The sequence below is a fragment of the Vanellus vanellus genome (genome assembly GCF_965231255.1).
Source record: "Vanellus vanellus genome assembly, chromosome: 9".
Lineage (NCBI taxonomy): Eukaryota > Metazoa > Chordata > Aves > Charadriiformes > Charadriidae > Vanellus > Vanellus vanellus.
The window spans coordinates 15,154,350-15,169,229 of record NC_138914.1 but is presented as its reverse complement, the minus strand read 5'-3'; the positions used below and the strand labels follow the sequence as shown (position 1 = coordinate 15,169,229).

Sequence of the window (14,880 nt, the reverse complement as noted above, 5' to 3'; positions counted from 1 at the left end):
CTTACTAAATTTTGTTGTTATTTAACAATAATTGGTTATAAGTGGTTGTTTGTTCTTTTTTAAATAGCTGCTATTGAGGTAAGGGTCTCTTTGTTATGCTTAAGAACTGCTGTTCGACTTTAGTATTTCAAAGTACCCTTTGAAAATGCAGTTAAAGTACTTCTCATCAGTTCAAAAGTCATCTGTTTTCTGATATCACTCAGACATCGTTTCAATTACATGTCTTGTCTGCTTGCATATTAACTCAGATTTCAGAACTTCACTGTAAATACACAGTTACAAATATTGTTAATATACCTTTCAAATTTTTTGTTGCATCAATTTGAAAATGATAAGAAGATGTAAACTTAAGTGTTTCTTTCTTTACTAGAGCACTTTCTTTCAAAGAGTGGAGGGGACTGCACTTTTATTCATCAGTTCATAGAATGTCAGAGTGAGTACAAGAGTGTTCATCACATTTACTTTAAAAACAACAGAAAACCCAGAAAAGGTGGATAAAAACCAGAATTTGTCACTACTATTTAATATTTCTGTAGCAGCAGAAATTTTCTAAGCATAGAATTGTGGCATTGTGATATTAAGCAGATGCCTGTCGTAAAGAGGATATCTTTGCTCTTGCAAAGCGATGATGATCACATTGTCTTTTCTTAGCAGTTAATCCGTTATTGTCCTCTGACCAATACAAGGGTGGTAATGTTGCCACACGATGTTTAAAACTGAGTGTAATTTTTCACCTGTTACAAAGTAAGAAGTTGCCAGCCTAGCACTGTCAGTTTAAGCAAACATCGCAGGCAGCAGTAGGACAGAGACAAGGTAATGATGCCTTTCCTTCATTTCACATATCTATGTTTTATCTGATAATTAAGGGTCTTGCACATTCTTCAAATTAGGTGTTACAAAGAACGTAAAGGAAAACAATACCCTATTTTTTATGTGGAAATCTAAGAGATTCTTTTAAGAAAAATAGAACATAAATATGTCGTCCCAGTCTTTAGAAAGATGTGTTATTCTGGAATGAAAAACGTGTTTTCAAAGCAAATGGCTTTTGAAAACGAGTAATAAATGAGCGCAGTCTGCATATCTATAATTAAAGAAAAACTTTAGCTTTTAATACCTTTTGTCCACTGAGAGGAAAATATCATTAGGATGGAGAGAAAAGTGCTATCGTACTTCAAAGAAAACTCCTTTATAGCATAAAGAATTATTTTTTTTACTTCAGGTACATAATTTCTTTAAACTCTTAAGTTAAGCAGAGAGAAGTATTTATAAGCAGAAATAATACAATATCTTTTCTTGCCATTATGCCCACTGGACTCTTTCTTACTGAAATTTAAAAGGGAAAAGAACAGACTTGTTTGACTTTACTCCTTGTGATATGGATTGCAGTGCTGTAAACTGAATAACAGGATACTGCTAATACTTGTCAAAGAAAATTTAAACTATTCATTTGAAAAATGGTTGTTTTTAAAAGTGAATGACTGGTACCTGCCTTATGTCAGGCTGAAGTGTAAAATAATTTTGTGAAGATCTTATATGAATCATCTTTATTCAGTGCATAAAAATGAACTGAAGTTAAATGTTGGAGTAAAAGTATTTTTTTGTCTAGAGTGAAAATGAAGAGCGCACCGAGTGATGTTCAAATAGAAATTGGTTGCCTGTTTTCATTGTTTGGATGTTAGCTTAACCTCTTTTAGCAAAACTTGTATTAGTATCACCTCTGCAAACTACGTGTGACTGGTTGTCGCTATTGAGAAGCAAAAGCGACCGTCAGGATCTAGTAGAAGAGTCTAACATGCAATTGAAGTAGTAATAAGAGAGTAAAATAAAGATGAATTTACTTATGCCTCCCCTTTCTCGAGAGATTGAAAGCGAGATTAAAGACACTGTAAGGCCTCGATTGCATCATTTTTAAAAGAATGAATATGACTTCAAAGGGTTCAGTATTCTCCATCTTTTTTTGTGATAGTATAAGCTTTTACTATCTAAGCAAGAATGAAAAAGGTTCAGGTCAGCAGCCCGTGTATTTATTTCTGGACTGAAAGTTTGCCTTTCCCAAACTCAAATATGTTTAATCAGGCCCCACAAAATCATGAGGTCAAAAAACCTGTGAACTGTGGGATCTGTTATTTGAATTTTGTATGTAATTGCTGCCCTTCAGTCCTGCTCTTTGCTCTCGGCAGCAGCGAGGGTTGGGAGCCAAGGAGAACTGGACAACCATGCAGTTTGTCTAGAAGAGAAAGTTCTGACTTGTGCTGGGACAGCGGGGAAAGTGCGCGTCTCCATAGTTCTGGGGAAGAAGCACTTAAATTGGGAAAGCACAAGCAGAGAAATGAGGAAAAACAGCTTGAGTCGAGGAAGTGGAGTATGTAAGACAGCCCAAGAAGGAAAATTAGATGATTAAAGAATCTATACAAACAGTTGCTACAGAGGTAAAAGGCAACTGAAAGTACTTATCAGTTAAGAGCAATCGACACCTCTCAAGGTTCTAAAGCTGCAAATTTTTTGGTGGGGGAGAAAAAACAGGATGCTAAAATATTATTCAAGCTGCGTTGCAACTGCTTAACTTGGTTAGCATTGTTTCTAAAATCTGGCTTCTGTAGGTTTTTAAAGACATTTTTTGTTTATTTTTATTTTTTTAAGCAGAATATGGCTCACGATATCATCCAGTAACCTGTCCTGATCTATAATGTGAATGTTATGAAATCTTGCTCTGAATGATTGGGGAAGTCTGTTATTTTCTGATCATCGCATCCCGTTCACTTGCTGCTCATTTCATAACTTTTTTTTTTTTTTTAGTAAACACTGGTGAAAACCGGTGACATCAACAGCAAAAATCATGGTGCTTCTTTTTAATTGGTACACAATATGAGTTGTTACCAAAAATGGTGATGATGTATAGACAAAAGAGAGATTTGGTGCCCTGCTAGCTTCCTATCTTTTGCTCCAGTCTAACACTTGTGTCCTTATTTTTTTCCTCAGTTTGTGATTTTTGCGTTTATTGTTTTAAATGCAAGTCAATTTTTGCTTTTTCACTAAGATGTTGGGTTTTTTTTGTGTGAGGTGTATTTTTTCTGTTTGTTTTTGTAATTTATCTGTCTAAAATGGGATAGTTTTTGGATGGATTGAATGGCTGTTTTCAACTTTTCCATGAATTCATGACCTGCAGATGGCAAGTAAAGTTAAAGCTGCTTAGTATCACTTTTTTCAGTTGGTTTGAAATTTGTGTGTTGAGGGCCAGGTTTCCTTTCATCGGTCTTCAAAACTGGCCTCCTTTAAAGACTTATTTGATACTAAGCTGTAAATGTATTGGGAACGTGTTACTTCAGTAATCACTGTAACGTTAACAGATCTTGACTATTATATTACCCATAGTGATAGGCAACCTAAATCTAAAAGGGAGTTCTTAAATTGAAAAGATAGGAAATGCCTAAAAACCTAAAGGAAAGCTGCCTTTGAACTGCATTCATCAGCAAAAAGAAACATAGACTATCTTAAAGATGAACTGAAAGCTTAACTTCATAGCAGATTTTATCAGTTAAAATTACTATTATTTATGATACGTATCAGTAACTCTTGTAAGTAGTGACTGGATAGCATGAAAGATAAAAATTATTTGTGCCGGAAATGAGAGCTGGGATCCTGACCCTAATTTATGTATAGCCAAAAGTGCACATCTTGATTCAGGGAATATGTGGCTTGATTTAAAAAAAAACAAAACAAAACAAACAAACAAACAAAAAAAAAAAAAAAACAAAAAAAAACCAAACCAAAAAACCCCCAAAAAACCACACACACACAAAAAAACCAAAACAAAACCAAACAAACAAAAAACCAAAACACCAAACCAAAACCAAACAATTAAAAAAAATCAAGTTTATGAGGTTTTCTGCTTTCACTTTGATTGTTGTCTGGCTTCTGCCATTTTTAGTGACTAGGGTGGTAACAGTGCAGACTAAGATTCTATGTAGTTCAATGGCAACAAAATCCACTTTTCTGTTTATTATCTAAGTATATACAGGCATGCCAAAATAAACTATTGTTTGTTGGCTTTGAAATATACAAATGGCAGCTTAAACACAGCGAATGCTTACTTGTTTTGTAAGTTAGGAGGGATGTCAGGCACCGTGTGAAGAGTACGCCAGCTCTGGGTCACACTGGGCAAGGGGACCTACGTGTTACTGCTGAAGAAATAGCGTCAAGAAGAATACTGTTGTATAAATGTTGAAATTCATAATGAAGGTTAGAAAATAGTAAACCACCATGGAAAAGAAATAAAAAAAATTGTCTGCAGTGTTGTTTACTCATAGGAATTGAGAATTCTTAAAAGTGTAAAGAGCTGCTGCAAAAGTTTCAGTTTGGAAAAACATCTGGGTCAAGAAGATTAGATTCTTTGTTTTGTACTATAATTATTCTGGTTTTAACAGTTACTGAATTGTGAAAACTCCAAGACCCTTTAATTCCTAATCCTAAATCGTCTTCTGTAAACTGATTATAGAAGCCTGTTTTAAGCTAACAGTCCAGCACAGATGAGGTGTTACCCCATCAGCTCAAGCAGTTGATAGCTACTTTGAGCGGGTGGTTTTTGTGTTCAGCTATTTTTTTTCAGAGATACGGGCAGAATTCCTCACCTGCTTTCTTGCTGCCTTCCTTCCCATCCCCCTTCCAGCCTCAGCTCAGTCCTGGAATAATCATATATGAAGGCTTTTGTTTAGATTTTTTTTTAATTTAAAAAAAAAATTAATAAAAAAAAAAAAATGGAAGGAGGGCTCATGATATCACTCCGTAACTCTTCACTTGTGGCTGCAGTAACCTGATTCCCTCCGCGATGCCTTCCTCAATCTAGGCACAGTGACTCTCTCCAGCTTGGACGGACTTGAGATTGTTCTGAACTTGGATGATGAGTAATCTCCTGCAGTTGCTTGACACCTGAAGCCAGTCCCTGAAAATCCAGTGTGCCGTTCAGTGTATTTCTGAAGCAGTATTTGTAAAACGTTATAGGAATCCAGGACAACCTTTGTAGATAAAAGTAGATGGAGGGAATCTCTCTTTTAGACTGGTTTGTCTGGCTGTGGAGGCGGGAAGGGGACAGGACAAGCTTTTGGCCATTGAAACCCTTCAGACCACAGGGTGTGGTTTCGTCTGAAAGCTTGTCTACTCTTTAGGATTGAAAAAAGAGACCTATGCAAATGTTGTGTGCCTCTGTTCCTTAAATTGCCATGGTTGCAGCAACATGCCATCAGAGGAGTACAGACACTTCTTGATCTTCAGAGCTACTTGAAGCTGGAAATGTTGGCTAAAGCTCACTTTTTTTTTTTTTTTTAATTAAAAATTTGAAAAGGATTTACTGTCATCCAGCTTCCTTAATGAGAACTCTCCTGTATGTGCTGTTTGCTCAGTCTTCGCTGTGTCTCAGCTCCCTGTGTGGAGCGCATGGGGTGACCAGCAAGCTGGGCTCCCTGCCTGATGGCCGGCGACCTGGCAGGGCGAGCGCGCAGGGCAGGCAGAGGCAGCTTCAAGCCGGGGGTTTCAGTGGGGCTAAGAGCTTTCAACGTTGGCTAAATTGCAAGACCTACTGCATAGAAACTGATGGTGTGATCTGTAAGATATGTGACCCTCGATAGTTTTGCATGTTGGCATCGCTAGCTGGTTGTTAAGGAATTTGAAATAATGAAATCTCTGAAAAATAAGTTAACAGGTGGTTCAATAGTTCTTTTAGTGCCTTTAATTAACGTAAACCTTTTCTTCCCTCGGTCTTACTGTTTGCCCTCGTGTCCTAGCTGGAGTAGGGATGGTTAGCGATCTAGTCTCAAATTCCATGTTTTAGATTTTTATGCACCTGACATACATGAATAGACTTCCCTGTCAATGCTGTATGTAAACTCAATTTCTGTGAACCTGAATGTCATACAGGCACAACTTTTTGGAAGAAAGTCTTATTTCTGTGTACCTTTCATAGGCACTGCTAAAGCAGTTGTGACGTGGAGGTGGTTTCTTGTTTGCTGTTTTACAGTGGCGTATTTCTAGATTTCTGCTGTATTGGGTGGTTATCTATTTCAGGCAACCAGCTTTTAGAATTTCTTTTTTGATAACTGTGACTTGAGAAATGTATTAATTATTTAATGTTCCCGGTTAGATTTTAAAAAAGAAAAGTTCATAAATATTAATTTTCCTAACTTCTCATTAGTGAACTGAACCATTAATAATGTAAGCTAATAAATTGCAGAAGAAATAATTATGCACTTTATCACAAAGTTCCAGTAGGCTTGTGTGCTCTGTTTTTTCATTCCATGCCAGAATAAAGTTTTTGTTCAAGCTTCAGTAGGAAGTAATATTATCAGCTTTTAATTTGGTCATGGAATGTAGTCTACGTAGATGTGTGCAGGGAAAAGCTTGCTTAATTTGAGCTTGGAAAGTAACGCTTATTTTGTTTGGCAGACAAGATCATAGATGAAGGACATCTAACCAAAGTGGAAGACACAAAGCTTTTGAAAGGTTAGAATTCTGGATTATTTAACTGTTTTTGAAGCATGTTTTTTGTCACTTCAGTGCATGTTCTGTCTTAAACTAGCAGTTGGAGTTTTGTTGAATACTCACTTAAGAAATAAACCAATAAAGAGGAGGTATATTGTTCACTGAACTCTGCTCCAAAAACTGTTGTAGGCTAAAAAGATTTAAAGGAAATGATTTTTGAAGATTGAGTGCATGAAATCCTAGTCTCAGTTTTGACTGAGTTCTTACCTGAATGTGCATTTAAAAAAAAAAAAAAAATTGTAAATAGATTTAAATCTTTATTGCCTTTCTAAATTTCAAACAGCTTTTTGGTTTTATTGCAGGACTAAATAGAAATAATATTTGGTCTAAAGTTTTAAATAAAAGTGTATTTTAATTTGAATTTTTTCTAACTTACACCCTCATAACTTTAAAATAGCTATTAACCTCCTAAATGTACCTTTTCCAATTAAAATATAAATGTCTATCTGCAACTTTTTTCTCTTCTGTATAAAACAAGTAAAATACAAGGAGCTAATTAGAAAAGATTTATCTTGTCGAGGAACAGTTGGCCTTCTCTTGCAATGCCAAAATCAGGAATTCTACAAAGTGGGCAGATCAATATTTCCTACCTGTCTAATAACGTAAGATCATTTGGACTTGTAGGCTGACTCCACTTCTGTAGCTTTTCATTAACGTCTAGGCATACTAACTCATTGCTTTACCCTCTGTCCTTCTGCAAAGTGTTCCTGTATTGAATAAATGTTAGCTTATTAAAAGTTCTGGTATTTTAAAGACTTCTTAAGTTATCTTCTCTTACCTTAATGTATGAAATTGCACCTTTAATTTGTTTCTGTACGTGAGTAAGCTATAGACAGCATGCCATATTTGGGAAAAGAATGCATACAATAAATGTAACGTAACACTTGCATGCCAGTTATCTTGCAAAGCGGAGAGCTATTTTTAGTGTTTGTTAATGTATTCTAACTCCTCAAGTAAGTATGATGTCAACACATTTTAATATACTTCATCATTTTGGCTATATTTATTCAGCTCAGTTTTATTATAAGAAATAGGGACAACTGCTGTGAAATAATATAGTGCAGGAAAGAGTTTTGTGCTTACGAGCCTGGTTGCAGAATAGGAAGCAGGTTTCTAAACCATTTCTCTTTTTTAATTTTGCTGTTCCGGATGTAGAAACTGCTGCATCTTTCCTCTGGTGCCTAATCTTGTTCCTTGTTTCAGGGGTAGGAGGATAGGCAGGAGGAAGAAGCTGATGTACCCGAGGGTGGGTGGGAGGGGAGTACGGGAGGGAGGTGGGGGGAGAGAGAATTAGTTCAGCGGCTGGAACTTGCGCTGTTCCTCCCATTCCACACAGAGTAAGAAAGCTGTGTTTCCATGTGTGACCAGATATGGTAAAGTTAGTTGGACAGAGGTATTGCTCATCTTAGCACTTCTGGATTGGGCACTAACACAAACGACATGGGTGAGGCTTTCAGGATATACTTTTCTTAATACTTAAAAGAACGTATTACTTGGTTTAGTAATTATTACAGTTTTAATGGCAATCTTGTGAGCTTGATTCTATATGATACATGTAAAATGCTTTGTATTGTCTAATCTTTCATATCTTTAGATATTAGTTAAAAACCTTATTCCTAAAAATAGGAAAGTACCCTCTTTGTTATAGCAAAGAACTATCCCCAAATATCAAGTTTTTAACTACTCCAGTCATTATGAGCTTTGAAGTCTACTGAAGTCGTATGAGATATGTTTGGAGTAGTTGCCAGGTCCGAACCCCTAATGTGCTTTAAGTGTGTGGGTGCTTTCCTCTTCTTCCTCTCCAGTGATTTCAGTTTCATTAAGATAGGAAGACTCTGGCTCTTGATCAGCTGCTTTGTTTGTACTTCCCTTCTTCTGTTTCATGTACAAGTGGATGTTATTCTGGCACAGAGGAGTAGAAAACTTTTCATGTTAGCTGAAGAAAACTTTTTTTTTTTTCTATTAACCTGTCTGTGTTTTGTCATCTTGATAATTTCCCTGTGTAAGTGCACAGTGATGTTTTGGGGGTATTTAGTTCTGTTTGTTCTTGTGTTACTTGAAAAAACAACGTGCACAAGCTTTCTAATTACTCCTTGGTTTTTTACATATTTTCATATACTAATGCTATTGGTGTAACATGTATTAATTTATTTATTGCTGTGCATCTTTCTTCCCGTGCCCTCGTACTTCTCTGTTGCATCTGCAGTATCTATATGTGAAGAAATTATTTGTGTTCACTGTGCTTTTCTGCATCTACGGTAGAAGTAAAGTCTGTGCACTGGGAATGTTGTAATGATGCCTTTATATATATATATCTTTCTACCTGGAACTTGAGACTTGGAGGAAAGCTCTATTCATCTGTGGGTGGGTAGTGATGCTGTCAAACCAAGGCTCTGCATAGTCAGTCAGGAAAGATTTCAGTATGTATAACCTCACTTGCATGTCGGTGACATGGTTCCTCGCTGATAAAACTTACTGGATTTGCCACACCAGAGATCGTGTGCCTTTGTTTAATGGACCCATCAGAACTACACTGGAATGGTTGTTTAAAAAAAAAAAAAAAGACAGCCTAATAAAGTATATAAACTGAGTCAAGGATACTTCTGTGTGGGAGTGTGGGAAAAGTATACTCTGATATAATTAAGTCCCCTCACCTTTTGAAAACGTCTGGTTGTCTGGTCTCCGTTAAAAATCTAGAACTGGTAAGGAGGAAAAAAAAAAAAAAAAAAAAAAGAAAAACAAACAAAACCAACTGTGTGGCTTCAGTAAGCTGCATGTAATAATGTGAGTTGTGTGTGAACAGGTATTTTTTGGTGGAAAGGACACAGACTGCCTTCTTTTAATACAATTTGAACTGAAAATTCTTTGTAGAAATCAGTGTATTAATTTATATTGCTGTGATTCTTTACTGGTTCATACCACACTTCTGTTTAACAGTGCAGTGTATACAAGACTTGCTGCTATTTTTTTATTTGTCCAAAATACTGAAGCCCAGTTTTATTCTTAACAGCAGTTTCTTTCTGACTTGTTACAGTATCAGCATTGTTCTAGTTTTCTTTTCTTATTTGTTCCCTGATTGAATCAGCTTTTGCACCAAGTTCCAGCTGGCAAGAATACAGCTTTAACAAAAGTTCAAGCTGTGCATGAGGCAGTTGCATCCCCTAATAGACGCTGGGCTAGATTAATGACTTTAGTGATGCTGAATCCATTTTAGCCCAGACTAAAGCAACCACCAGGTTTTTAAGTGTTTCTTCAACTATGTTGTTTTCTATTGACAATTAGCAGTAGTTAAATAAATAGAAATATAGAAGAAATTATGATAAAGAGATTGAACAAAGCGTTTACTGATTGTAGTTGATTTTTTCCTTGTCTCTTACAGAGAATCAAGCAAAAGTCAAAGAATCTGATTTGTCAGACACTCTTAGTCCAAGCAAGGAAAAAAGCAGTGACGACACTACAGGTGAGTGTTTAACTGAGGTTTCTGTAACATCTAATTAGTTTGAATTAAATCACTTAATCATGAGCGTTTTCTAAAATAGCTGAGAAGGTGTGTATTATGCGGAGCCAGATACAAGCTTAGAGCAGTATTATCTATTTTGCAAGTTCATAATTAACTGTAGTAAAGTGAGAAGAACGTAAAAGCTTCTCTTCACTTAAAGGATGCATATACGAAAAGTGTTTGCAGTCTACCTGCTCTCTGAACGGTGTGGGGTTTGTTTTGTTTAGATGCCCAAATGGATGACCAAGATCTAAATGAACCTATTGCTAAAGTAGCTCTTCTAAAAGGTAAACAAATTTATTTTTTTATTGTTAGATGCATAATCTGTATATATGTCTTCTTGTCTGCCTGTTTTTTCTCACATGTGCATTGGAGGTAGAGTGCTGAAATTCAAATGTTTTGATCATGGTAGAGTTGCATTTAAATATCTATAATGATTCCTTTGGGTGATGTGATAGAAAAGCATACTTCTAAGTGTTAATATAGAAATAATTTGTGTTTAAAGGTAGTTTCTGCACTTATAACTTTAAGCAGAGTTGAGAAGCAGTTTCAGCATACGCTTAAGTTTGGGCTAATAGCGGTGGGGAGGGGAGATTCTTCCATCACTGACATGTTTTAAGCATTGCCAAATTTTACTTGTATTATTTCCATTGCTGTCAGAAATGCTTCTTGAACCTGATGGGTTAAAAAGAAAATCTGAAATCTTTTTTTTGGTTAGCATATTCAGCTTCCTGTTATAACCTATTTAGAATGATTGCTGAGCCTTAGCTGTGAGCTTCAAACCTATAATTTTTTTTTTTTTTTACTGCCCTTTGCACTGAAGGCCTGTACTTAAAACTTGATTAGCAAGCTAATATTTGCATATTCATGAGCTGAAAAATTTTGTGGGATATTAATTAGTTGTTAAATTAATTTAGCATACTGAAAGTTAATTTTATGCTTTATGTACAATTAGACATTTGATAAGATCTGTAAAATGATGGTTACATTGGGATCACAAGTAAAAAGAATGTCAGGGTTCTTCGTGGTTCAGAAAGATAAGAAACCATAACAGAGCTTAGGAGACCTGTAAAAGAGCTTTTTTTTTCTGTAATTGTTTACACTTCTCTAATTTTATGACAGGAGGACTTCCAAAAATTGCATGTATTACATGTGTTTCCGAACAGCAGAACTAAAATTGATTTTGATTTTTCCAGTGGATATCAGTTCAGCAAAGCAGTTTAAAAAGCAGTGTTTAAGATACTGAGTGTGCTCTGTTTGGGTTTTCCTCTGATGTCTGCAATTAATAACAAGTATACTCAGGGACTTCCTATGTTAGGAAGTAGAATCTGGTAACGTTGTTCGTAGTGATTATGCTAGTCTTATTTTCGATAGTAAATTTGGGTTTGGCAGTGAGTTTTATTTAAAAAAAATATATTTGGTTGAATAACGTGATATTCATTAAGTACCGGAACTTTCAGTCCCGAATGAGATACACATTAAGGAGTTTGTTTCTTGTAAGCGTTGTCACTTGCACAGAATTCACAGCCGGAACAACCCTTTGTGTATAGACAGTGCAGTAGAGAAACAGAATTCAGGCAGCTCATGTCAGAATTTTTTGGTTCTAATTCTTACATTTTTAAGATAGCCAACTGAAGAATACTCCTAATTGGCTGGATTTCTTAGTTATGTTCTGCAGACACATTAAAGATAGTCCATGGATCCCTCGGGCTGAAACCCACCGATTCCTGCATTGTACTTATATGCAAGTGAAGTCTTCCTAAGTTCTGTCAGAAAGGTTTGTTTAACAGCCAGGGCCAAGCGAAGGCTGCTGGGAGCATGCTGTGTCCGGGGTTAGAACAGTCTCATCTCTCGGAGGGGGTCAGGTGGAGTTACACCTTCTCTGTCCCCCCAGGGTATGTTAAACTGGCAGGGAGGGTTAATTCGACTCTTAAAGAACTAAAGTCAAGGTTTTGTTGTAGTTACGTGGAAGCGGTCTTTTGCCGCTGTGGATGTTCTCGTTGCTTCATCTGTCTTTACCCAGTTGAAGATTTAGACCATAACCATTGCTGAACTTCTAAGTTAATAAGAAATAAAATACCTATTTGCATAGACCACTTTGCTACTGAATTCTGTACTGTAATTAACTAAAATAATTGGAATAACTCTTTTCTCTTGAGGCTATTTACGGGCATTCTTATTTTGCTCTCATGAAACCATTAAAAAATATCTGCGCAATGAATCATTTGCCTTCATAATTCTTATGAAGAGCCTGTAAACCCACAGTTTCGTTTGAGGTTTTGTCAGAGAGCTACTTCATATGCCTGACTTTGCCCTAAAAAGGATCTTTCAAGTGGATTTGTCATGCAGTCATATAATTACAGAAGAGTGAGAACATTTCTGATCTGGCAGCTGTTTGGAATGCGGAAATGGCTGCTGGAAAAGGCAGCGTTCCTTTTTGTTTAACTGTTGGAGTTTAGAAAACAAATTAAGGGAACAAGAAAATGATGAGATGTTTAATGGCCGTAGTTTCCTACAAGTGTATTTTCCATCAATAAACTTTGAGTCTATTCAGGATTTGTTTCAAGTTTCTTCAGTTGGAATCTGGCAAAGAGAGGAAGGGGAAAAGCTGTCACAGATTAGAAGAACAGCTTTTCTTTTCTTTCCTTTTTTTTTCTTTTTCCCCCACGAGGTAAACGGCTTTATTAGCCATTAATAACAGTTCCCTGGGCGCTTCTGTTTAGACAGGCTGTTTGACTGCTTATTGCAATGTTAAAAACAGGTAAATGTTAAACAGATGGAAAGAAGCAATAAATGTCGCGGGAAGGTTAGTTACCTTGTTCTTATCAACTTCCTTCTATTTTCATAGTAACTACAAGAATGATCTTTGGAATTTTAATGAAAAGTGTTTTCAGTTGAGAGTTTGCTGACTAGTGGTAGTTTACATAAGAAATTTTGAAAATCAGCAATGGTCTGTTGATTGAGGAAGTTTGGGAACCGTTGTTTTATGTTGCAATAGCCAAATACTTTATTTTAAATATATGATACAGTTTATGTGGATTTTATGAAGCTGAAGAAAACTCAGGGGTTTTATTGTTTATCTGACTTCACCCGAGTACTCTGAAAAGAGTTATCTGAATAACCTGAGCAATCCTGCAAAATTCTGAGGCTTGGAGAAGTACCAGCCTGCTCATAAAGCTGCTTCCACGGGCCAGGCACGTGCAGATAAGGCATCAGTTAAGACCACAGCTTATGTGCGGTTCTGTATCATCTCCGTTGTCAAAGCAAAAGTGTAAAGGCACACATATAAGCAGAGCTCTGTTAACATCTTCATGTTTGTAAATATTAATTTAATCTGAGCTTTGCTTTTCTTTTGGTTTTATTGAAATTTTATTTTTTAGAGCCTAAAACTGCAAAATATTCTTTCACACACTGTCATGTTCTTAAATGATTTGAAAATTTTTCCCCAAAACTTAACTTACCCATGGGTTAGACTCCTTTTCTTGGGCCAGATTGAAGGAGAAGAAATTTTCATGTGCTTTAGGAATGATTTGTACAGATCATGCTTTTTTTTTTTTTTCCCCACAATTTCAAACCTACCAGTAGAGTTGATGTTACAGAAAACCTCAGAGTATGCATGTAAAACAAAGTTGTGTCAATTAAGAACCTTTGTTTTAACATGGCAAACAATCTGATCACAGATGAGCTAGAATAAATGATGAGGGTTTTCAAACTGTTATATTTAACTCTTTTTTGGCACTTTGTTGTGATTAATGACAGAATTCTCTACACTTCTCTAGGAACAGAGTCCAATGCTAAATACTTTTGGAAATTGCTCAAATACTTTTTTAATTTCAACCTTTTACATTGGTTCTCAAACCAGGTTTTTGTGAATTTGCTCCTTGAGGGAACTAACTCTAAGCCTGGTGATATTTAGTAGTTTTATTGTTTATAAATAGAGCAATCCTACTCGTTAAGGAATCTTTTTCAAAACTAGAGTTAGCACAAAAATGATGTTTGCTTTGAACTGAAAGACGTTAGAGACATTTTCAGTTTGGGTAAGACTGAAAAGCTGTTATTTTCTTGTGCTGATATTTCTTGGCTTTTGATTTAGAAGCAGGTCAGGCATATGGAAATTCCCCTGTTGCGTTTGAGGAGGAAAGAGATCTTACCTTGACGCTGCCTTTGCTAAACGGATTATCTTGTCCTATAAGTTGAGTTCCTCATCTCCTTTGAAGCAGGGTTATCTTTTATGATGTGTGCTTTCATTGATTGGAAAATACTGTCCCCCAGGAAGTTCATTTAGGGTGTCTATTGTTGGATTTGGGACACTGCTTGTTTATCAGGCGTGATTTGAGCATAATTTGTCAACTTCCTCATCCATTTCTTCTGAACAGCCTCATTAAGGAGGCTTGAAAGTCTAATTGCCCCAAGTCTTTATCCATGAGAAGCTAAGAACAAAACGTGTTCAGTAAAGAGAAAGTTGGATTTGGAACTCTAATACACTATAAAAGAAAGTATTTGGATGAAATATGTTGTCCTCTTTGTTCTTTCTGCTCTCATAATTTTGTTCTGAAAAAGTCTAAAAGCACGTGTGTGCCCTCAGCTCTACTCGATCCCACCAATTCATTACTGTGTGAACAGGAAAAACATAGGCTCTATTCTTAGAGAGATACGGTATGAATACTTCAGCGGGATTTGATAAACAATTATTTTAATGAAGAAAACAGAAAAAAAACTCTTATAGCTACTTTATTGGTGATATATACAGTCAAATATGAATGTCATAAGTATAATGGCAAACTAAACTATAGCTTATATTTACTTTTTTTTCTTTTTAGTGAAAGGTCCAGACGACCAAACCAATTTAT

At 36.0% G+C, this 14,880-nt stretch overlaps 1 protein-coding gene across 13 annotated transcripts in view; it reads left to right on the top strand.

Moving 5' to 3' along the window:
• The window catches only part of SLMAP (sarcolemma associated protein), a 91,260-nt gene that overhangs the window by 54,744 nt on the left and 21,636 nt on the right, over nucleotides 1-14,880 (top strand). For 11 of the 13 annotated variants that reach the window (XM_082487967.1, XM_082487962.1, XM_082487968.1 and 8 more), the window contains 4 exons: nucleotides 371-433; nucleotides 6,436-6,492; nucleotides 9,911-9,991; nucleotides 10,258-10,317. In XM_082487967.1, the coding sequence (XP_082344093.1) occupies nucleotides 371-433; nucleotides 6,436-6,492; nucleotides 9,911-9,991; nucleotides 10,258-10,317 (261 nt within the window). The remainder of the gene's footprint in view (nucleotides 1-370; nucleotides 434-6,435; nucleotides 6,493-9,910; nucleotides 9,992-10,257; nucleotides 10,318-14,880) is intronic. The other 2 variants (XM_082487963.1, XM_082487970.1) reach the window with 1 other exon arrangement.